Raw genomic sequence first — 26,244 nt, 5'->3', positions numbered from 1 at the left:
ATCTAAATGAACTTACGAGTTATTGGATGAATGTGAGGATGAACCTGTAGAGAGCAAAAGACTTGGATAATTGTTAGTCATGAATGTCTTGATAATTTGCTTGAAGGTGAACCCGTAAATTTATTAGAAGCAATGCGCTTCTCGTATAATTCCTTGATAAGTGAATATATCAATAGAAAATTTGACTATTATTGAGAGTCAATAAATCAAAATTTTCTTGCATGTGTACTAGAAAATGGATTGTGTATGTACTCTCTATGTCCTTTGTGGGGGAAAGGATGTTAAGAAATAGAGAGAGTGGTTCTGTTTGACATATGCTTGTTAAAAAAATGATAAGGATCTTCTTACGAGATGGAAGCATTAGGACCCAAATGAATTTTCTAATTGAAAATATATATGTGGATCTGAATGAAAGTAAAAGGTCAGACTGCTAATAAAATACTACAGTCAAAAGCGATGACCTTATATAATTTATGAAATATTCTCGAGTTTTGAGAATAAGGTTCATTAAGATGATACTAAAATGATCGTATTCTGAAATTTAAAAGTGCATCAATAAACATTAAGACAGTCTTTCTAAATAGATATTTGGAGAAATATCTATTTACGTGAACCTGAGGGTTGCTCTAGATAAATCAAGAGTAGAAAGTCTGTATTTTCTGTGATCATGTTGAGTGAAACAACATAGACACGAAATAATGGCATATTAAATTTGATATTGTTATGATAAGCAATGGCTTCAAATAAATAACATGGTTGCCATTTTGAGGACGCTCAAAATTGGTTGCTATGTGAATAAGGATTGCCAGTTTAAGGACGATTAAACGCGGTAATGATGCAAATTGAAATTGCCGGTTTGTGGGACGCTAAAAGCTGGTAACATCAATAACAAGTGGAAGCCTTGAGTAATAACTAGTAAAGTTAATTTCATAAATGTGAAATATGTCAATATGAGATGTCAAACTGATTCAAAATCAGAGAATTGACAAGTGTGCATGTGTTATTTACACATGATATGCAAGTCATAATTGGTTGCATGTGAGTGATCTGATCATTACGAGAAGTAATGACAAGAGGATCATCTCTGAAAATCTTGATGAGATTGAAAAGTTTTGATTTGAAGATTACAATCTTCGTGACTTTAAAAGTCTTAGATGATACATGTCACATGTTGGTGTTGTGAGTCTTGAAGAGATCAACGAAGCTAAAGTTATCATGGCTAGAATGGATTTATATTTATCCAAGCGTAGACGAACAAGGATCTCTCAAGAAGGATTGTAAGTCTGTTGTACTTTTAAAATTGTACAAAATCAGACATATGCTACACAGTTGGTAAACTGGGTAGATGCACAAGTACAATGAAAATTGGTCACTTGGAAGTGATTACAATGAGATTTAAGGTGTATGATATGTGCTCGTGAGCTTGGACTGCAATACGAAAGATATCTAATTGTACTATGTGAATATAGTATGTAAATTAGATATTTGACTTTAAGAACTTAAAAGTCATTCGAGTTTCACACTTAGCAGTCGTGTCATGAAAATCCTAAACTTAGCTCGATTCATGATGGAATATGAGTCTGGTGCATAAAATAAACGCAGTTAAAAGGCTGAACAGCCACTTTGTAAGGATATTCCTAAATGACATGGAAAACATGTCTTCAATATGCATATATTATGTAATCAATCTACAAATTGGTAGATCATATTGTTGTGTATGAAATGGTATGTCTCACATCTATGATGAGGACACATTACCATTAAACAACTATGCTCAACGAAAATTATCATGATTGACTATGTAAAGTCAAATGATAATGTTTGGATCCACTAACTAGATGGTTAAACTGAGTGAATCTGTTTAAGCCAAGGGAATCTAGTTAGACCGAGAGATAGTTGTAAAATCATCGAGAGGAATGGGCCTTGCCTATTGCTTAATGGCGTCATAGTGGACACCCAACCTTGTTGATAAGAGATCCCAAGAACTTAGTTCAATGGGACAACTAAATCATGATGACCAAATCACTGCAGGGGTAACCCCTGACCTATTTCTATGATAATGAAACAGTGAGACCCGTAAGGTACGAGGTTAAGCTTTATGCTTTTAATGATCTTTGACGAATACAAGGATTTCAAGTTTTAATACATAATATTCGACTGAGTAAATGCGGGTTACTCTATAAGATAAAGATCACCTATGTAAGAGAGAAGTATGGCCGCTTCAAAGGAGAATTGCGAGGCATAATTCTTTAGAAACTCTTGCAGAACCAGGACGATGTTCCAGGGCCAAAATGGACATAATCATGAGAACTGAATGAGTCAGGAAAGATATAGTGATGAGTATATCATCGTTTACACAAACGGTCGAACAGTTCAAGGACATCGCATCATACTATCTACCAGTAAAGTCGATATACTTATTAAAGCAAAGATTCAAAGAGCATTCTCTATATATCGTATGCTATATCTAACCGCCAGAACTATCACCAAGTCAAGTTCTGCGTCTGTCTGTCTATGTGGTGCGTGCTACTGGACCATCAATCTCATCTGTGGGGGATTATTGGACAAATTTAGTATTTTAGACTAAGTTGTGAATCATTTTGAGACTCTATATGAGTGAGACACGTTATGTGTTAATGGTGTGTATTTATTGGAACGTATTCTCCTCTTCGAGGGGATTCCAACACATATTTACACGCTCAAAATGAGTAAAAGGTGAATGAGAACTGATGTTTCAAAGTTTTACCTTTTAATATGAAAAATGGTTTTGTACCACATCGAGAGTAGCACAAACCTATTCCTTAGTTTTTCTAATAAATACCATGTACCACATCGAAAAGAAATAATAAGTCCTTTCAAGCCTCTCTTTATAAATAGAGTCTTAGGGCATCATTTTTATCAAGTCGAGAAAATATGAGTCGCCTCTTTAATTCTCGGTCTCTTTAGTCTTAAATTTTTCAAATATTCCGGTGATAGTTCTCGGGCTCAGTTCAAGTTCACTGAGAGTATTTTCGATTTATCGATTATACTAGTATCTCATTTTATCCTGGGAAGCAGGTCGCTAAACACGGATGGTGCGAGGCGAAACTGCTTTAAGGAGACAGTTTTATGGACTCGAGAGTAAATCCAATCTCTGTTTATTTTCTTAAACCCTTCTCCTAATTTAATTGTTAATTCTTATATGTTTATGTGATTTAATAATTAGCAATGATTTTATGAATTAGTTATATATTAAATATATATAATAATGTTTATATCGTACAAGATTGACAAGACAGACACCGTGCACTTGCGGTAGTATAATTTTACATATCAAGTTTTTGGCGTCGCTGCCGGGGAGACGCCTAGTTTCTATAGATTTTAGTTTAATTATTTTAGATTCTTTCCATTGTCTTACTTGGAGTTTACTTCCCATTGAGGCATATTTCACTATTTTTCTTGTCTTAGTTGTTGATGCCCAGGTCCAAAAAAGAAGCAGAAATAACTCCTCTTAGTCCAGATTTTGGGATTACTTGTCAGCAATATATAGATCGAGTAAGAAAAGAAAGGCAACAAAATTTTGGTGATTCAAAGATCAAAATGGCGGAACTCCCTATTAAATCTTTGAAGAACTATTCACAACCCTCTCCTAGTGGTGTGCCTACTGGCCTTACTATGCCACTATTGAAGCAACAAATTTTGAGATCAAACCGGCGCTGCTCACTATGATCCAGCATAATCAATTTTTCCGGTCTTCCCTCTGAAGACCCTACACTTCATCTACAAAGGTTTCAATAACTCTGCTCTACCATCAGACATCGGGGTGTCACTGCAGACCAACTGAAAGTCATGTTATTCGAGTTTTCTCTTCACGATAAAGCTAAAAAATGGTTGAATGATATCAATGTGACTGAGTGAAATGAAATTTCTCAAGCTTTCTTAACTGAGTATTTCCCTCCTAACAGAACTGATGACTTGATTGACAAGATGATGGGTTTCAAACAAGAATATGGAGAGTCTCTTAAAGATTTTTGGGAGAGATTCAAAGATCTTCAACGTGCATGCCCTCATCATGGTCTTGAGAAGTGGTTTCTGATTAAATGCTTCTAGAATGGTCTTGACACTGAAACAAAAGGTAATGTTGATAATGCTGCAGGTGGTGTTTTTCTAGACAATGGAGTTGATGATGCGTATGTTTTTCTTGCAAATTTGGCTGCAAATCATTTTAATAACCCGAGAGCACCTAAAAAGGGAGGTAAACTTGAAGTGGAGGCTTATTCTCTCTTATCATCTCAGCTCGCTGCGTTAACTCGGGAGATTCATTCTTTGAAGACTTCACAATCATCTACTCCTCCTATGAGTATTAATGTATTGTCATCCATGGCTCCTATGAATAATCTTGTTTGTGAAGTGTGCGGTGTTCAAGGACACTTAGGTAATGAATGCTCTTATAATTTTCATAATTCACAAAATTTTCAGATGGAGCAAGATAATGTTTTTCAGCAAAGGTAGCATTATAATCCTTACTCCAACACCTATAATCCTGGTTGGAGAGATCAACCAAATTTCTCATATAGGAACAACAATGCTCAAAATATTTCTATACCTAATTAGCAGCAACAGTATCAGCAATCTTATTAGAGTTCTCAACAACAACAGTATAGGCCTTCTCAAGGATCTATGAATCCACCTGGATTTCAGAAGCCTCCTCAAAATTATGCTCCTCAAGCTAGTCAAGTTGCATAACCTGATCAGACAAATGAGATGATGAAATTATTGATACAAGAGATTAAAGATATGAAAGTCCATAACAAGATGATGGAAACTCGGATTGCACAATTAGCTAGTTCTTCAACAGCAAGGCAGTCCGGCTCTTTACCATCACAACCAACAAATCCAAAGGTGAATATAAATGCTATTTCTCTTAGGAGTGGTCTTACATATGATGGTCTTTCAAAGCCTACTGCTGATGTGACTGATGAGAAATAGAAGGAAACCAGCAAAGATGACAAAGTGGATGATGTTGATTAAACAAATAAGGGTGGAACTGAAGGAAGCAAGGAAGCTGATAACGAGAAGATTGTAAATGCTCCTTCACCATTTGTGCCTAAGTTGCCATTTCCTAGCAGGATGAACAGAACTAAGGTAGATCAATAATTTGGTAAGTTCATGACACTTGTCAAGAATCTCGAGGTAACAGTTCCTTTCACTGATTTAATTTCTCAAGTTCATCATATGCAAAGTTTTTAAAGGATATTTTAACAAAGAAAAGATCTATTGGTGAGGTGGAGACAGTAGCTTTTACTGAAGAGTGTAGTGCTGTTTTACAAAATAAGTTTCCACCTAAACGTAAAGATCCTAGAAGTTTTTTAATTCCTTGTTGTAACTCCCTCCAAACCCAGGTCAGAAGTTTGAAGTCCACAACACACACACACACCATATATAAACATGTTTATGGATATAATAATATATACGCAATGACCCTACTTACCATTTTCCACGGATCGAAGTAGTTTAAAGTATGTCCACAAGCTGCAACCTTATTTATTTTACAAACGTACCAATTTTCAGTTTATTTATCTTACAACGGAAGTAAACTTTATTATAAACTATCAACACAAACTAGTACAAACATCCTCTGCTAGCTTATCCCATTTCAACTTGGATACCTAGCTCGCACGCTTGTTTGGGGATCCTCGCTACCACCAATTTCCTTTTTCACTGGAAAAGAATATAAGCAGATTTGCAAGAGTGAGCTAACTAGCTCAAAAGTCACAATGACAACACTGAGATTAAATAATGATAAATTGAAATGATATAGGGAATCAAGTTTCCTGATAAGCAGTGATTAGAATTGGATATTCACTTTTATTTTAAAAACCAAGGTTAGGTTACTGATCAGTCATGCACTAACCCCGAGTAAGGCTCCCAGTTTTGCTCTATATACAGGATCCAAGGCACACATTAGCCTATTATGACCACGAATCTGGTCCATATTTATAAACAATCCAATTTTAGAATAACAATATGATAAATAATGTAAATCAATAAGTTGAATCATAAACAACCTTTATCTTGAAGCGTAGGGTGACTCATAATACCATGAAGGTATAACAAGGAAATCATAGAGATTGGATTTCAAGCAAGGAAAGAATCAGAAAGTAGAAGACCAAGGGTTCAAGGGTTACAAGGATTAGTCTTTTGTTATACAAGGCAATAAGGTTCATATGTTGAACAAATCCATATCAAGAATCAGTAGGTGGTATATATGTATTTGTGGAGTAGTGTCGTATATATATGGTTCGTATATGAGAATTCAACAATCAATGGTTTATAAAGAATAAGGCTTATGGCTCAAGATCAATAAGAATCAGGGTTTAGGGTTAAGTCCTTCAAAGTAATTGCAATATAAAAAGAATGAACTGAAGTACTTGTAACATATATGAAAAGAGTTCGAAGATATTTGCAATACGTTGCGAGAAAGAGTAGAAACACTTGCCTTATCAATTTGCTTTTACTTTACTCGTACTTGCTACTGGTTCTCACTCGCCAATCACTTGCTTTCCCTTTCTATGTCTCACTTCCTCTGTTATACATCATATGTATTTATCAATATTCATCCTCATTTCGTTCTATTCATTACAAGCTTCTAACTACCCTTCGTTTCACCCAAATCTGACATACGGATTGAAAGTTATGATAAAAACCGTCAAACAATGCACATACAATCATATTGAATATCAATCAGATCACATATAACACGTAGCACGTAAGATATTCAATTAAAATAATTATTCAAAGAAGATTCTGGGTGAAAATGATTTTCCAAGTATTTAATACGAATTTTTAAACTTTTTTCGGAATTAAAACGGGTCTCTGAATCATTTTATAATTAAATAACAGGGTTCGAACACCCGAATCTGACTTTAAAATGATTTAATAATAATTATCGAGTTTGAAAATAATTTTAAATAATATTTGAAAACTCGAAACTATTTTTCAGAATTTTTATATCCAAATAAATAATTAAAATAATTAATAATTAATTAAATTAATTAATCAATTAATATTTAAATTAATTGACAAATTAAATAATTAATTATCAAGTAAAATTAATTAATTAAGATTTTTTTAAAATTTAAAAATAATTTCCAAAAAAATAATGAATTTTGGAATTTTTAAAATAATAAAAATCAATTTCTGAAAATATTATAAAATAGAAAATATAATTTCTGAAAATAATAAAACAGGAATCTGATTTTTGAAAGTTTTTAAAACATAAATCCAAGTTTTGCAAAAACTGAAATACTAAAATTAAAAGTTTGGAAAAAGACCGGGGGCTAAACTGTAATTTTCACCCCGTTTGTCTTCTCCGGTGGCCGACCGCCATTAACGGCGGACACCAAGCTTTTCCGGCGACTGAGAAGTTGCCCAGAAATTTACTAAAATATGTAGCAGCCCAAATCCGGGGTCAAGATTTGGTGTCACTAAACAATCTTTACATAAAATAAAGTAATAAATAAATAACCCCTTAAAAGCGGATCGTTTACAGGTTATGGTATGAACAAAAGAATCTAACCTTCTACAACTCACAACAACTAGAATATAGGTTTAAATGCCTTTGTACTAATGCCCTTATCTTATTTTTCTAACATCTTCGTCCTCTCGCAGCGGGGATTTCTCTAACCTCTGCTGTCTATCGAAGCTATTCACTTTTATCCTTATCTGTTTCTGAAAGAAATAAGAATTTACAAAGCAAGAGTTAGCCAAAAATGCCCAGCAAGTATATAATTGAGTTTCAAGCATTAATATTAAAGGAAAATTTCCGTACAAAAGCTTTAAACAATTTTAAACATTTCTATTTATTTGAGGGAGTTGAGCGAATAAACGTTGGTTGTTACCAGCCTTTAATTGTAAATCCAAAATTGACAAGCGATTTCCAGATTCATCTCCTAATCAGGGTTTTGTTCAGTTTTGGAATCATAAACTTTTTGAGAGAGAATGTCGTTAATGGTGATCAACAATAAATTAGACTGGACATTAGTTCACACTCATACCCTGCTGATCAGTCAGGATATAGTGTAGATCTATACCCAACCATATAGATCCATTCGGGTACCTAGTAACTATCGCCCAAGGGTCCGGTCCAACCCCGGCCCATAGGGTACAGCTCATCGCTGGCCCTCACAATAACCATCCAGCCCGTAGAGTATTTTGATGTCAAATCATTTTGAATTCAAAACATCCCAATTCAGGGTTCGCAAATAACCCGAAAGAATAGGTATTTGCTCAAGAGAGCAATCGATAATATAGGAACAATAATGAAAGGAACTTGCATAATAAGAGTAATTGCAGCAAAATATAAAACAGTTAACTATTCTGAACTTAGAATAGGAATGAAGAGATATTTGCAGTATTTTAAAAGAAAGTTCAGGAATACTTGCCTTGATAAGCTTTAACCACTATTATCGGTTGGCTTTTGGATTATCTTGAACATTTGTATTTATCGTCAAACCACTACCCTATTCGGGCTACGATATCAACACTCAGGTCCTTTGATTGGAACCTCTCAAAGCTCGACAACTAACCACTAGATCATTCTTAGTCCGATATTAATCCTTGGGTCTTCCGACTAGGACCTACAGGGTTGAAATACCCTAATTCAGATAATCGCCTAAGCTTAACATTAAATCGCTATCACTTCTACCCATACGGTTTCACATCCCGTCTCGTATTTATAGGTATTATTGAAATACACATAGCAATTATGGTTCACATCTTCGAAACTTGGTTCTGTATTTATTTTCGGAAAGTACGTATATTTGTTATTTGAAAATAATAGGGTAATTGATTATAAAATATTTTATCACAACACATAACTAGATTCATATGATATAATTATATATATTGTCGTTCGACGTCTCCAATAATTGTGGGTTACGTTCCCGTATTTTTGGAATTAATTTCCCGAAAATCGGGTAGCGTTTCCTTTGTTTATCAAATCACAACCACAATCCAATCACAACAACAACCAACCAAAATTCGGAATCCCAACCACCGATACGACTTATAATAATATCTTTTTTTTCCGTTTCAAAATTAATGTTACAACTAATTTTATTTATTTATAATTTATAATTTAGGACTCAGATTAAAATCATCATTGTCCACCGTTGACTCGCCACAGCTCATCGTCGACGGCAATAAAATTCACGGGTTTTCGATTATATCGAACGTCCTTCGTGAATTTCATCGATAATTATCATAATTCCGCATGAAATATTTTATTTCACGAACTTTACTCAATTGATTTTCCCTGCGGAAAATAGCATTAAAATAATAAAAATATCATCTACACAAACACACGCGCACAACGCGCTAAACGGAAAACAGAGACACGGCCTGGACATCAAGGGGCCGCCACCACCACCACCCCGCCGGAAAAATCGAGGGGAAGGTCGGCAGCACCGAACACGAAATCATATACACAAGCATACGATTGAATAATCAAACAGAATCGCATCAACGACTATGAGCAGATGGCCGGGAAAAGAAGAAAACCGACAGCACTTACCAGAAACGAGGAACAGCGGCGACCACTCGCCGGAAGGAGGGGAAACGTCGGCCATGCCGGAAAAAGAAGAGAATCAGAGAGTAAGAGGGAGAGGAATAGGGGAGAAAGGAGAAGAGGGATTGAGAGAATTACACAGAGAGGAAAAACACAGGGACCAAGTAGAGAGAGGAGAGGCAGTGAAGTGGAGAACAGGGGATAAACACAAATTGTGTTTATCTTCTGTTTGCTAAATTTATTTATTTTTTCCGATATTCCTACTCGCGTTCTTGTAAATTAATGAAGCAATTACGTGCGATATTTTGTAGACAAATTATAGATTACATCTCATAATTCTCGGAATATTAAAAAGTTAGCAAAATAAAAGTTTTATGATTTTTGAATCATTTTTGGAATACACATTGCATCGGCATTTAATGATTTAACGAACAAATGTGCAGGTGAATTTAATCCGAAATATTTCCGAAATAATTTTAAAATTCTCGAAATATTCTAAACTTAAGAAAATATGAATTTCATGATTTTTTTTGTAAAATTCTGGAATTAAATACTGATTTTACAATTAAATGAAATCAGAAAATCAGTTAAAGATATATAATCAATAAAATATTGATTTCTAAATTTTATAAACTCCTAAAAATAATAAATAAAATAATAAAGTAACAAAAATAATTTTAGAGATGATTTTAGCATTTATAAGAATAAATATTCAATAAAATCATTTTAAAAACAAAATAATGTCATACAGTTCAATAATTAATTATACAAATAAGGTTCGTCCCCAACAATTACCCATAATTAACAATAAGGTGACACACAGCTAACAGACCCGTCACATGTTTTATTTATTTAATAATTCGATAATTACTTTTACATATCGGATCCGAAAAAAGGTTACTTAGCAGCTAAGTAACTATAAAGACGATACGAATTTAATACCAAATTTGGATAATTATTAAAACAGAGCCTCTTATAAAACACTTTATACGACAATAAGGTAATAATATCTCACCTTTTGAGAATACGGATTTTTATCGATCTATAAAATGATTAGCGTATCGAAAATTTCACGTCGGGACTCGTACAGGTCAAACTGTACCCCGGATCGAGAAAGTCAAAACACAGAAAGTGTTCAGAATTATCAGACTAGGTTAGAAAGGAGTTTTCGGAAAAGTTTCGGGTTGTAGTAACGCAAAAACGGTTGAAGTGGAACGATTTCTAATTCTAAAAAGTAATTTTCTAATTACGCAAAAATAATCATTATTAATTCTATAAATACTTATAAAATCACATAACAATCCAAAAATTCCCAGAAAAATAACAAAATCATTTGTACTTTATTCTGGATAATTAAAAATTAAAATATCCTAATTTTATTAGATATAAACATCCAAATATTAATATCAATCATCAAATAATTCACCAAAATTCACATAATAATCACTTAATAATTATTTATTGATAAAAATAATTACATAATATTTTCCCGGACGTTACAAAATATCAACGAATGTTCTCTGAGATGCCAGAATTATATTTGCAGGCTTAATTCGGACAAACAACACGGGGTTCGACTGGAAAACTTGATCGAAGTCGCCGTCGTGGTCAACTTTCCAGCGAGGTCATTGCAGGGGTCAAACAACATCATGAAATATACGAATCAGTTCATTTTTACATGATCTACATAATGGTGCAATCTATTTTAACCCACATATCAACACCAATCATCAGATAATTCACCATAAATCACATAATAATTATTTATTGATAAAAATAATTACACGCTATATCCCGGATATTACACTTGTCATTTAGGTGCATTATTTATTGAAAAAGCTTTATGTGACTTAGGCGCTAGCGTCTCTGTCATGCCTCTCTCAATTTTTAAAAAATTAAACATCGGAGAGTTGAAATGCACACAAATGACACTGCAAATGGCGGACCGTTCTATAAAATATCCTTTGGGTATTTTAGAGGATGTGCCTGTCAGGGTTAGAAAAATTTATATTACTATAGACTTTGTAGTGTTGGACATGGAAGTAGATAGCCAAATCCCCATTATTTTGGGTAGGCCTTTCCTCCGTACTGCAAGTGTTGTTATTGATGTTAAAAGTGAGACTTTAACTTTGAGTGTTGGTGATGATAAAATTACTTTTACTCTAACCTCTACTCTTAAGTCCCTTTTGCTTGAGAATACTTGTTGTAGAATTGATGTCATTGATGAAATTGTGCATGATGAGCTACCTCAAATTTTACTAAATGATTCCTTGGAAGCAGTGTTGATGCTTGAAGTTTCAAAAGGAGAAGGACATGCCGAAGTTGACTCATTCGTTCTTGAGTTGGATGGTAAGGCTGATACAAGCCAAACTTGTGAGGTAACAAACACTACTACTTCTTGTGATAAACCTTAGGTGAAGAAATAAGAGTTAAAGCCTTTGCCATCTAATCTTAAGTATGTGTATCTGATAAGTGGCATTTTATACGACTTAGAACGTCTTATAATGGCTTAAATTGATGTCTTAAAATCAAGTATTTTTGGGTATTTGATACGTTTTTCTAGTATTTTTCCATTTCAGGATATAACTTGCGTAATTAGGGAGATTTCATCATAATAAGCCTAGGGAAGTACTTGGAATTAGTTGCGGGGAGTTGTGCGAAGAAATCAGCAAAATCAGAAGAGAAGAAGTGGAATTTTCCAAAAACTGTGTAGGCGCCCGCCTGGAGCTTGCAGGCGACCACCTGGAGAGCAGGCGCCCACGTGGGAATGGAGGCGGCCGCCTGGGGTCATAATTTTAGAATCTGGATTTTCTAATTTGACTTCTATTGGGCTTATGACGGCGTTGTCTCTTGTGGACTCTTATATTAGCAATCTTGGGAGACATTTCACAACAAGTGACAAGCAAGGAGCAATGAGAGAAGATTAAGAAGACCGTTTTAGCACACCACAATGAAGAAGAGGAAGCATACGTTATCTTGTGATTCTTTTATTTGTTGTAACAGTGGATGCTAGTTTTCTTTACTTTGAACCTTAATACTCTTGTGACGTACTCTGATTTTATTAAGTATTTTTATTAGTTTATATTGTTATGTTATTATCATGTTTTCATATGAACCCATGGTGACGATGAGTTCTATCATGGGCTAATCGTGATCATGGGGTCGTAGCGGATTTACTATGGATTTTTTTAGTTAATTATTTAATACCTTGGTATGTGATGATTGTATGATATCTAGCATAGGTTGTGCTTATTCGTCTTATGTGCGTCACGAATATATAAGATAGCCTGTTAATCTCTTGTGAAGCGACAGTGAATCTTGAGATTTAGAACTTGCCATGCTAGCATAGGTTCATGTATTGTATGCATGATTAGTGGGTAACTCTAACTATTTTACTTGCCCTGTGTAATCATAATGAATAACTTGCGCTTAAATCATTATGTTGTCAAATTCTGTAGACATATAGGGTCTCAACATAATTGATGCCTATTCAACTTCTGTCTTAATTGTGGATGCTTGGTAGAATGGTAATTGTGCAACGAAAGTTGGCTTTTATCAGTTTCGTGTTGTTCGATTAATATCATCACCGTTACATGCTAAGGGTAATAACAATAACTATTGAATGAAGTAGTAATGAAGTTATGATCTGATGTGTGTTTAATATTATGAATTCAAGTGTTAATTTAAGTTTTTAATTCTCGTAGTTAATAATTAGTTAATCAACCTTAAGTGTTATTGTCTTGACTTTGAAAAGTAATCATACATTGGTGAGTAAGTGTTAATTAAATATAATTAATCAGAGTCTATATGGGAACGAACTAGAAATCATTCTATATTACTTACGAACGCGTATACTTGCATGAATTATTAGCGCATGCTTTGTGCCTAACAAGTTTTTGGCACCGCTGCCGGGGACTCGATGTTAATTTGTTTAGTTTATGTACTTGCCATCAGTGGTCATTAGGACTCATTAATTAAGACTTGTTACTTATTATTTCCGGTTGTATTTTAGGTACTCTAGCGAGCGTTTATGCAAACACGTTCTCACACTCGCAAGAGGACTCTAGATACAGCTGAGGAGACATATTCACTTCTTGACATTCCGGAGAAGTTAGATTTTGAAGATTCGGATAAAGAGAGTGAAAAGAAAGAACCGGTAATCATGGGTGATCGTATAGTTCCAGCAGATCCAGCTCTTATGGACTTTTCTCGGCCTAAAATTGATGACATTCAGTCAAGCATCATTCATCCGGCTATTAAGGCCAATAATTTTGAAATCAAGCCGGCACTATTCAGATGGTGTAGAATTCTGTTTCTTTCGGAGGTGCTGCGACTGAAGATCCCAACATGCATATCAGGAATTTTATCGAGATCTGCAGTACTTTCAAATATAATCGTGTTACTGATGAGGCTATCAAGCTGAGACTTTTCCCATTCTCTCTGAGGGATAAATCTAAGGACTGGTTACATTCTTTACCAGCTAGGTCCATCAATACTTGGGAAGATCTTGCACAAAATTTTCTGGTAAAGTTCTATCCAATGGCCAAGACTGCAGCTATGAAGGGTGCTCTTACTCAGTTTGCGCAGCAACCAACAGAATCTATGTGCGAAGCTTGGGAGCGCTATAAGGAGATGTTGAGAAAGTGTCCACATCATGGTATGCCTGACTGGATGGTGATCACTGGGTTCTACAATGGTTTGGGGGCCCAATCTCGGCCCATGCTCGATGCAGCTTCTGGAGGCCCCTTGTGGGCCAAAAGCTATATTGAGGCCTATAATCTCATTGAAACTATGGTTACAAATGAGTATCAAAACCCAACTCAAAGGATGATGCCTGGGAAGGTAGCAGGTATTCTGGAAGTTGATGCAGCTACAGCTATTGCAGCGCAGCTCCAAGCGCTGTCTATGAAGGTCGATTCTTTAGCCAACTATGGAGTCAATCAGATAGCTATTGTCTGTGAGCTTTGTGCAGGTTCTCATGCTACAGATCAGTGTTCTCTTGTTAATGAATCTGTTCAGTATGTGAACAATTATCAGCGACTGTAGCAGCCTATGCCAGCTACTTATCATCCTAATAACAAAAATCATCCCAATTTCAGCTAGAGCAATAATCAGAATGCTGTTCAGCAACCATATCAGTAAGTTGTAAGTAAACAGTTTAATCCACCTGGATTCCAGCAACCTCAACAATATGCTCATAAAGGCAATTATATCCTCAACAAGGAGGTGTTGATCCACCTTCTAGTGCTGATTTTGAGGAGCTAAAGTTGTTATGCAAAAGTCAGGCTATTTCTATCAAGACCTTGGAGAATCAAATCGGTCAAATAGCCAATGCCTTGCTCAATCATCAACTGGCACACTTCTCAGCGATACTGAAGTGCCAGGCAGGAAGGAAGCTAAGGAGCAAGTCAAAGTTGTTACCTTAAGGTCTGGAAAAGTTGCTGAAGCTGAAAAAGCAAAAGATGGAGAAGCTGAAGTTGTAGATGAAGAAGAAAAGCAAAAGGAGAAAGAGGGGGAACAAAGGAAGACTACTGTTGAACACAATCTGCCTGAGGGTAATACAGGGGAGAAACAGCTCTATCCTCCACCACCTTTTCCTAAGAGATTACAAAAAGAAAAGCTGGATAAGCAATTTGGTAAGTTTCTGGAGGTGTTCAAGAAACTTCACATCAACATACCTTTCGCTGAGGCTCTGGAGCAAATGCCTAGTTATGTGAAATTCATGAAAGGTATTCTTTCAAGGAAGGTGAAACTGGATGATCTTGATACCGTTGCTCTAACGGAAGAGTGCATTGTTATGCTGCAACAAAAATTACCTCAAAAGCTTAAGGATCCAGGTAGCTTCACAATTCCTTGCACCATTAGCAAGTTGTCATTTGACAAGTGCCTTTGTGATTTGGGAGCAAGCATCAATCTGATGTCGTTGTCTATCTTCAAAAATATTAATTTGTCTGATCTAAAGCCCACCTACATGTCTCTACAATTAGATAATCATTCTATTACATACCCACGAGGCATCATGGAGGACGTGTTAGTAAAAGTGGATAAGCTCATCTTTTCTGCAGACTTTGTCATTCTGGATTTCGAGGAATATAAGAAGATTTCCATAATCTTGGGAAGACCTTTCTTGGCTACGGGTCGTACCTTGATAGATGTGCAAAAAGTTGAACTTACTATGCGGGTGCAAGATCATGATGTAACATTCAATATATTCAATGCAATAAAATTCCCTACAGAAGATGAGGAGTGCTTCAAGGTGGATTTGATTGATTCTACAGTAACTTCAGAACTTGATCATGTGCTAAGGTCTGATGCCTTAGAAAAAACCTTATTGGGGGAATTTGACAGTGAAGATGAGGAAGGCAATGAGCAACTACAATATCTAAATGCTTCTCCTTGGAAGCGAAATCTAGACATGCCATTTGAATCTCTTGGTAATACTGATCTCAAGAATGCTGAGGGAAAGCTCAAACCATCTATTGAGGAAGCACCTACTTTGGAGCTTAAACCATTGCCTGAACACTTGAGGTATGCTTTTTTAGGTGATGCATCTACTTTACCTATTATTGCATCTGACCTTTCAGGTAGTGATGAGGACAAGCTCTTGAGGATCTTGAGAGAATTCAAATCGCCATCGGATGGACTATAGCAGATATAAAAGGGATCAGCCCTTCGTACTGCATGCATAAAATTTTGCTAGAGGAAGGTAGCAAGCCGACTGTTGAGCAACAACGAAGACTTAATCCTATCATGAAAGAAGTGGTGAAGAAGGAAATTCTAAAGTGGCTGGATGCAGGAATCATACATCCTATTTTTGACAATTCTTGGGTGAGCCCCGTGCAATGTGTACCTAAGAAATGAGGTATTAATGTGGTAGGAAATGAGAAGAACAAGCTCATCCCCACTCGAACAGTCACATGATGGAGGGTATGCATGGATTACAAAATGTTGAATAAAACCACGAGGAAGGATCACTTCCCTCTTCCATTTATTGATCAGATGCTTGACAGGTTGACTGGTCATGAGTATTATTATCTTCTGGATGGCTATTCGGGTTACAATCAGATTTGCATTGCACCAGAAGATCAAAAAAAGACTACTTTCACTTGTCCATTTGGCACGTTTTCTTTTCGCAGGGTTTCTTTTGGTTTATGTGGTGCACCTGCCACTTTTCAGAGATGCATGATGGCTATATTCTCTGATATAATTGGAAATAATGTTGAAGTGTTCATGGACGACTTCTCCGTCTTTGGACATTCGTTTGATGAATGTTTGAATAATCTCCGTTTGGTGCTCAAAAGGTGTGTGGAAACTAATTTGGTGCTCAATTGGGAAAAATGTCACTTCATGGTGCAACAAGGCATCATTCTTGGGCATAAAGTCTCTAGCAAAGGCCTTGAGGTGGATAAAGCCAAGGTGGGGGTCATTGAAAATCTTCCGCCACCTATTTTTGTTAAAGAAATTCGTAGTTTTCTTGGTTATGCGGGTTTTTATCGGCGTTTCATCAAGGACTTCTCTAAGTTATCTAAGCCATTGTGCAACTTGTTCGAAGAAAGATGTGCCTTTCGAATTTGATGATGAATGCTTGGCAGCATTCGAGACTCTCAAGAAGAGTTTAATAACTGAACCAGTTATTACGGCACCTGATTGGACAGAACCTTTTGAGATGATGTGTGATGCAAGTGATTATGCAGTGGGAGCAGTTCTTGGGCAGCGCATGAATAATATCTTTCATGTGGTCTACTATGCTAGTAAGACGCTAAATGGAGCTCAAATGAACTACACCACTACTGAGAATGAGCTCTTGGCTATAGTTTTTGGTTTCGAAAAATTTCGATCTTATCTACTTGGGACAAAGGTGACAGTATTCACTGATCATACTGCCATTCGCTATCCGGTCTCAAAGAAGGATTTGAAGCCTAGACTTATTCGTTGGGTGCTCTTGCTACAGGAATTTGAGTTAGAGATCAAGGATCGAAAAGGTACTGAAAATCAAGTAGCTGACCATCTCTCTAGATTGGAGAATTCCGATTCTACTTCACATGAAAAGATATTGATCAACGAATCTTTTCCGGATGAGCAGTTGTTCGCAGTTCAAGAGGAAGAGCCATGGTTCGCAGATATTGTGAACTATCTTGTCAGCAATATAATGCCTCATAATATGAATGCGGTTCAAAAGAAGAAGTTTTTGTATGAGGTAAAGTGGTACATATGGGATGAATCATATTTGTTTAGACAAGGAGCTGACCAGATCATCAGGAGATGTATCACATTCGGTGAGATGGAGGGGATATTACGAGACTGTCATTCCACAGTTTATGGTGGATATTATGGTGGTGAAAAGATAGCAACTCGTATTCTTCAAGCAGGTTTTTTCTGGCCTACATTGTTTAAGGATGCACATCAGTTCATTTTAAGGTGTGATCATTGCCAAAGAGTTGGGAATCTTACTAGAAAGGATGAGATGCCTTTAAATGTGATGCTTGAAGTTGAGGTCTTCGATATTTGGGGAATCGATTTCATGGGACCATTTATCTCGTCCTGCAATAATCAGTACATCTTGCTGGCAGTCGATTATGTCTCAAAATGGGTAGAAGTCAAGGCTCTACCGACGAATGATGCAAAGGTAGTGTTGAGTTTTCTTCATAAGCAGATATTCACAAGGTTTGGAACGCCACGAGTTATCATAAGTGATGAGGGGTCGTATTTCTGCAATCGTAAGTTCACTTCTATGATGCAGCGCTATAATGTGAATTATCGTATTGCTACTGCCTATCATCCGCAAACTAATGGTCAAGCTGAAGTGTCTAATAGAGAGATCAAGCGCATTCTAGAGAAAGTTGTTTATACGTCAAGGAAAGATTGGTCTTTGAAGCTTGATAAAGCTGTTTGGGCTTATAGAACATCATACAAGACTCCACTTGGGATTTCCCTGTTTCAACTTGTCTATGATAAGGGATGTCATTTACCTGCGGAGCTTGAGCATAAGACTTATTGGGCATTGAAGAAGTTAAACCTTGATCTAGATGCAGCTGGGAAGAAGTGAATGCTTCAGTTAAATGAACTTGATGAATTTCGGCTTCAAGCGTACGAGAACAACAAAATGTACAAGGAAAAAGTAAAAAGGTGGCACGACAGGAAGCTATCTCCTAAGTCATTTGTGTCGGGGCAACTAGTTCTTTTATTCAACTCTCGTCTCTGACTTTTTCCTGGAAAGTTGAAATCAAGGTGGTCTGGACCATTTATCGTCAAAACTTGTTTCCAAATGGAGCGGTGGAGATTTTTGAGAACGATTCGAGCCAAGCATTCAAAGTAAATGGTCAAAGATTGAAGCACTATTATGGGGATACGGCAAACCGGGAAGTGGTTAGTGCCGTTTTATTGCCAACTTGATCGAACTACTCTACATCAAGCTAATGATGTAAAAAAGCGCTTCTTGGGAGGCAACCCAAGATATGAGACCTTAGGAACCCTTAGAATTTATATTCTATCCAAAAACCCCAAAAAATCAGAAAAAGCTGGCTGAAAAAATATTTTTTCCAGGAATCTTGTAGGCGTCCGCCTGCTGGTTCCAGGCAGCCGCTTGCTGGCAGGCGCCCGCCTGCTGGTTCCAGGCGACCGCCTGCGGACCAAAATTTTGAAAAATTCGTTTCAGCCTTAAAAAAACAGAAAAATCAAAAACACAAAACCACAGCACAACAAACCCCATTACCCACGAATTCTCCCTACAAGTTAGCCATTATCCCACTCCTAATCTAATTCTAACCCTAATCTTACCCTATATATACACACAACCTCTCCATATACACTCCCATATACTTTCAACTTACAAACCCTTTACTACGCACAAAACACAACTCTACAACTCTTATTATCAGTTTCAATGGCCCCAAAGAGATCTCGAACTGTCGATAGCAGCAGCACCATTCTGACTGCTGATTATTCAAGGGGTACTGCTACGAGGCCCCGATTGGTGGATAGGGCTGAGGAGGAGGAGTATGCTAGGCTTCTGACTAAGCCGATTCTGAAGGAGAGGGGATTTTTGCCATCGGGGAGGGATGGTGAGTTATTGCCGATGATTGCAGAGAAGGGTTGGATACTTTTTACGAGTCACCTGAGGCGGTCCCGATGAGTGTTGTTCGCGAGTTCTATGCGAACGCCAAGGCCGACAAGAATGGGTATTCTGTTGTTCGTGGGCTTACTGTTGATTATCATCCCGAGGCGATTCGCCGTGTTATTGGGCAGCGACAAAGGAAGCCCCGGGAGGAGAATTGAAATGAGAAGACCCCTGAGGATTTTGACTCGGATTTGATTATTGCTACTCTCTGTCAGCCGGGCACGTTGTGGAAGTTTAAGACGGGATCTAATGAGTATCGTTCTTTTCCGGCTGTTGCGATGAACAGGTATGCCCGTGCATGGAATGCCTTTATTTGTACTAATATTTTGCCTTCTTCGCATGCACCTGAGGTTACAGTTGAGAGAGCCAGGTTGTTGTGGGGGATTTTGAATGAGGAGTATTATGTGGACCTTGGTGAGTTCATCTACAAGGGATTTTGAAGTTTTTGAGGGGGAGGACGCATTACAACATCCCTTATGCCTCTATTGTCACGAAGCTGTGCAAGGCAGTTGGAGTCCACTGGCCTTCTTATGAGCAGCTGCAGATGCTAGCCGCTCATATTGATTCATCGACGCTGAATGCGATGCAGGAGTGGACGGGTGGAGAGCCCGAGGAGCATGGTTTGGGATATCATCTCCAAGGAGGACATCCAACAGCTAGTGCTATGATGGCTAGGCCCAGTCAAGCTCATGGTGAGGCAGGTTCTTCTAGAGCCCAGGGAGGTGATGGTTCAGGGATGGCTGATGTCCAGTACAGGAGGCTTTCCAGGAGGATGGATGCGATGTATGAGTCGCAGAGTAGGTTTGCACAGGAGCTCACCCTAGCACTTGGGACTGCTTTCAGAGGCCTTAGAGCTGACATTCAGTGGCCCGTTTTTGGTGAGGACTCTGATTATCCGCCTTCTGACACTCCACCCTCTGAGGGTGATGATGATGATGATGATGATTTCTCTGAGTAGGTATACCCTGTGTTCCTTTCTATTACCTTCACTAGGGACAGTGAAGATTTTAAGTTTGGGGGTGGTAGTTAAGGAACATATTTGTGTGTGTGTCATGTAGTTGCATATTCATGATAGTTTAGTTCATATAGTTGCATATTTTTTGCTATATAGTTTTTTTATAGCTTTATTTATCATGTCATATAGCTCATGCATATACCATGATCCCTTTGTGTTGCTTTACCAATTGATATGTGATATTGATGCGAGTGTAGTGATAGCGTTAGAGTGATGTTGAATCTTGTTAGGTTGACATTCATGCTAAAAACACTTGTAATTTCACTAAGTCTAAGAGTATGCTTAAGGACTAGATTGTTGTCATGGTTTGATGGTTTTTGAGGTTAATCTATTGCTTATGCTTAGAATATATGATAGGCTCTTAATGATAAAAGGCATGAAAAGATAGAATTGGAGTAAAAATTGGAATTCATTGCTAGTTGTGGCTAGGCATCAAATGGCTAGTAGCCGGCTCGTATTGTATGCGAGTAGTCTAGGGTTAAGCAAGATGGAGCGAAACGCACTTGCTCAGAAATTGAAAGAAAAAGAAAAAAAAGGAAAAAAAGAAAAAAAATATGGTTTAATGTATAATTGATCACGAGTGAGCTCTTTGGTATTCGAGTTATTAAGTTCTTAGGGGACTTTGTGCCTAGTGACCTAAGGCTTTTATAGTCTGGGATCCGCTAACCTAACGCTCGCTAAATGGGTACCATTGCATAAGTCTTTTGTGGACCTCACTCTTTGCACGATCAAATAAGCATTTGTTTATTGTGTTGAATAAAAGCATGATTCCGTAATAAGCTCCATTGATCTTGAAGTGTTATAAGTCATTTTGTGTCTAAAATATATTCTTCATGTAATCATATGATTTCCTTGAGGATAATTAAGTTATGATAATTGATCTAGTTTCGAAGCATATCTGTTAAGCATTCGCACATACCACGTTTCTAGTTGTATGTTAGCTTGCGTGATTTGATTGATCTTTAGTCACCTAATTGCATTTGTTAAGATTTCATGTGTTGGTTGGTTTAGTCATTGCGATGGCGATCACTGCATTTCATGTAGTTTTCATTCATGCATGTTTTTATTTTATTTTTGAGTCTGTGACGCTTGAGGACAAGCATCGATTTAAGTTTGGGGGTGTGATAAGTGGCATTTTATACCACTTAGAACGTCTTATAATGGCTTGAATTGATGTCCTGAAATCAAGTATTTTTGTGTATTTGATGCATTTTTCTAGTGTTTTTGCATTTCAGGGTATAACTTGCGTAATTAGGGAGATTTCATCATAATAAGCCTAGGGAAGTACTTGGAATCAGTTGCGGGGAGTTGTGCGAAGAAATCAGCAAAATCAGAAGAGAAGAAGTGGAATTTTCCAGAAATTGTGCAGGCGCCCGCCTGGAGCTTGCAGGCGACCGCCTGGAGCTTGCAGGCGACCGCCTGGAGAGCAGGCGCCCGCGTGGGAATGGAGGCGGCCGCCTGGGGTCATAATTTTAGAATCTTGATTTTCTAATTTGACTTCTATTGGGCTTCTGACGGCACTGTCTCTTGTGGACTCTTATATTAGCAATCTTGGGAGAAGTTTCACAACAAGTGACAAGCAAGGAGCAAGGAGGGAAGATTAAGAAGACCGTTTTAGCACACCACAACGAAGAAGAGGAAGCATACGTTATCTTGTGATTCTTTTATTCGTTGTAACAGTGGATGCTAGTTTTCTTTACTTTGAACCTTAATACTCTTGTGACGTACTCTGATTTTATTAAGTACTTTTATTAGTTTATATTGTTGTGTTATTATCATATTTTCATATGAACCCATGGTGACGATGAGTTCTATCATGGGCTAATCGTGATCATGGGGTCGTAGCGGATTTACTATGGATTTCTTTAGTTAATTATTTAATACCTTGGTATGTGATGATTGTATGATATCTAGCATAGGTTGTGCCTATTCGTCTTATGTGCGTCACGAATATATAAGATAGCCTGTTAATCTCTTGTGAAGCGACAGTGAATCTTGAGATTTAGAACTTGCCATGCTAGCATAGGTTCATGTATTGTATGCATGATTATTGGGTAACTCTAACCATTTTACTTGCCCTGTATAATCATAATGAATAACTTGCGCTTAAATCGTTCATGTTGTCAAATTCTGTAGACATATAGAGTCTCAACATAATTGATGCCTATTCAACTTCTGTCTTAATTGTGGATGCTTGGTAGAATGGTAATTGTGCAATGAAAGTTGGCTTTTATCAGTTTCGTGTTGTTCGATTAATATCATCACCGTTACATGCTAAGGATAATAACAATAACTATTGAATAAAGTAGTAATGAAGTTATGATCTCATGTGTGTTTAATATTGTGAATTCAAGTGTTAATTTAAGTGTTTAATTCTCGTAGTTAATCAACCTTAAGTGTTATTGTCTTGACTTTGAGAAGTAATCATACATTGGTGAATAAGTGTTAATTAAATATAATTAATCAGAGTCTTTGTGGGAACGAATTAGAAATCATTCTATATTACTTGCGAACGCGTATACTTTCGTGAATTATTAGCACATGCTTTGTGCCTAACAGTATCTTAATGATAATGAGTCTTGTCCTGTGATTGTTAGTTCTAATCTTGATGATGATCAAATTTCTAAGCTTCTTACTATGTTGCGTATGCATAGAAAAGCAATTGGGTATAGTATTGATGATCTTAAAGGGATTAACCCAGACTTTTGCAGGCATAGAATTCACCTAGATGAGGGTCATAAGCCTTGTATACAGGGACAACGCCGCTTGAACCATAACATGCAAGAGGTTGTTAAAAAAGAAGTCTTGAAACTACTTGATGCGGGCATCATTCACCCAATTTCTGACTCCAAATGGGTAAGACCGGTTCAAATAGTTCCTAAAAAAGGAGGAACCACAATGGTTATGAATGATAAAGATGATTAATTCCCACTAGAGTTGCAACTGATAGGCGGTGTGTATTAATTATCGTAGATTAAACACCGCCACTAAAAAAGATCACTACCCTCTTTCATTCATTGATCAAATGCTTGAGAGACTTGCTAAACATAAATGTTTTTGCTATTTGGATGGGTATTCAGGGTTCTTTTAGATCCCTATACACCCTGATGACCAGGAAAAGACTACATTCACATGTCCATATGGTACCTTTGCATATCGAAGAGTGCCGTCCGGATTATGTAATGCTCCTACTACTTTTCAGCGTTGCATGACAGCCATATTTTCTGATTTCATTGAGTCTATTATGGAAGTATTTATGGATGATTTATGTCTTTATGGTTCTAATTTTGATGTGTGTTTGCATAATCTCTCTAAAGTGCTTAAATGTTGTGAAGATGTTAATTTGGTTTTGAACTGGGAAAAGTGCCACTTCATGGTCAATGAAGGAGTGGTACTTGGTCATCTTATTTTTTTAACGTGGCATCCAAGTTGACAAAGCAAAAATTGAGGTGATTGAGAAACTTCCTCCTCCTTTTAATGTCAAGGGAGTGAGGAGTTTTTTAGGTCATGCGGGGTTTTATTGACATTTTATAAAAGATTTTTTAAAAATTGCAAAACCCCTCACTCAATTATTGCTTAAGGATGCCACTTTTGAGTTTACTAATGCTTGTCTAGAATCTTTTCACAGGATAAAGAATGCTTTGGTAGCTACATCAATCATACAACCCCCATACTGGAATCTTCCTTTCGAAATCATGTGTGATGCAAGTGATTACGCTGTAGGTGCAGTTATTGGTCAAAGAAAAGATAAGGTATTGTACGCTATCTACTTTGCAATTAAAACTTTGGATGAAGCTCAGTTGAACTATGCTACTACAGAGAAGGATCTTCTAGCTGTTGTCTATGCTCTTGACAAGTTTCGAACATATCTCATTGGTTCAAAAGTCATTATTCATACGGACCATTATGCACTGAAATATCTCTTGGCAAAGAAAGAAGCAAAACTGAGGCTTATTCGATGGATTCTGTTACTCTAAGAATTTGACTTGGAAATCAAGTATAAGAAAGGTGTTGAGAACATGGTTGCAGATCATCTCTCATGACTACGTTTTAAATCAGATATTGCATCAGACACTCCGATTGACGACTCTTTTCCAGATGATCACTTATTTGCAGTTGCAACTAAAACTCCATGGTATGCAGATTTTGCAAACTTTTATGTGAGTGACTCTCATTCTCCTGATTTGAACTATCAATAACGAAAGAGGTTCTATCACGATGCTAAGCAATATTTTTGGGAAGACCCTTTCTTGTATTGAAAGTGCGCTGATGGTATCTTTCGTAAATGTGTTCCTGAGTTTGAAGTAAATGACATTCTCAAACATTGTCATTCTCTAGCATGTGGAGGGCACCACTGTCCTTCTAAAACCGATGCAAAGGTGCTTCAATCCGGTTTCTTTTGGCCTTCTTTATTTAAAGATGCTTGTGATTTTTTCTGGCTTGTGATGCATGCCAAAGAACGGGTAATATTTCAAAATGCCATAAGATGCCACAAACTGGTATCCTAGAAGTCGAGATTTTTGATGTATGGGGTGTTGATTTTATGGGACCTTTCCCAACTTCTTGTGGAATGAAATACATCTTAGTTGCAGTTGATTATGTGTCTAAGTGGGTTGAAGCAATTGGATCCACGACCAATGATTCAAAAGTTGTCATGAAGCTCTTCAAAAATATTATCTTCCCACGTTTTGGAGTTTCAAGGACTGTGATTAGTGATGGTGGTTTTCACTTTCGGCATCGACAATTTGAAACTTTTTTTAGAAAGCATGGTGTTACTCACAAGATTGGTCTAGCTTATCATTCCTCGGACAAGTGGCCAAGTTGAGGTTTCAAATCGTCAAATCAAAAGCATCCTAGAGAAGGTGGTGGCCAAGTCTCGAAAAGATTGGTACTTGAATTCAGATGATGCATTATGGGCTTATCGAACAACTTATAAGACCCCTATTGGCACTACTCCCTACCGGTTGGTCTATGGTAAGGCATGTCACTTGCCGGTTGAGCTTGAACATCGTGCTTTTTGGGCTATCAAAGAGCTCAACATGGATTTGAAGGCTGCGGGTGAAGCAAGACTTCTTCAATTGAATGAATTAGACGAGCTACGTTTTGATGCTTATGATAATTCTCAGATTTACAAAGAGAAAATGAAGAAGATGTACGACAAAGCAATCTTGCGTAGAGATTTTCAAGTTGGCGATAAGGTCTTATTATTTAATAAAAGAGTTCAACTTTTTCCGAGGAAACTCAAATCTAGATGGTCCGGACCATTCACTGTGACTGGAGTAAAATTTCATCGTACTATTGAAATTATGGGGCAAGATGGAACAAGATTTAAGGTCAACGGTCAATGCCTTAAATTGTATGTGGATGGAGCATTTGTTGGAAAAATGGAGACGATTCGTCTCAATGATCCCATCACGAGTGTCTAAATCGAGGTTAGAAGTCAAGCTAATGACTCTAAAAAAGCTTTTATTGGGAGGCAACCCAAAATTTTATAGAAGTAGTTTATTAATTAGAATTTTAGGTAGAATTTTTGTATATTTTATCTTATTTTTACTCCCGCAAGGT

At 36.9% G+C, this 26,244-nt stretch overlaps 1 protein-coding gene across 1 annotated transcript; it reads left to right on the top strand.

Moving 5' to 3' along the window:
• Positions 1–11,484: 11,484 nt before the first annotated feature.
• On the top strand, positions 11,485–24,656 carry LOC141714918 (uncharacterized). The gene is made up of 4 exons (XM_074518414.1): positions 11,485–11,925; positions 23,239–23,535; positions 23,771–24,070; positions 24,261–24,656. Exons 1-4 carry the CDS (start codon positions 11,485–11,487, stop codon positions 24,654–24,656), a joined length of 1,434 nt encoding a protein of 477 aa, XP_074374515.1.
• Positions 24,657–26,244: the final 1,588 nt, after the last annotated feature.

The sequence above is a fragment of the Apium graveolens genome, chromosome 3 (assembly GCF_009905375.1).
Source record: "Apium graveolens cultivar Ventura chromosome 3, ASM990537v1, whole genome shotgun sequence".
NCBI classification, from domain to species: Eukaryota; Viridiplantae; Streptophyta; class Magnoliopsida; order Apiales; family Apiaceae; genus Apium; species Apium graveolens.
This window is presented reverse-complemented; position numbering and strand designations above follow the sequence as displayed.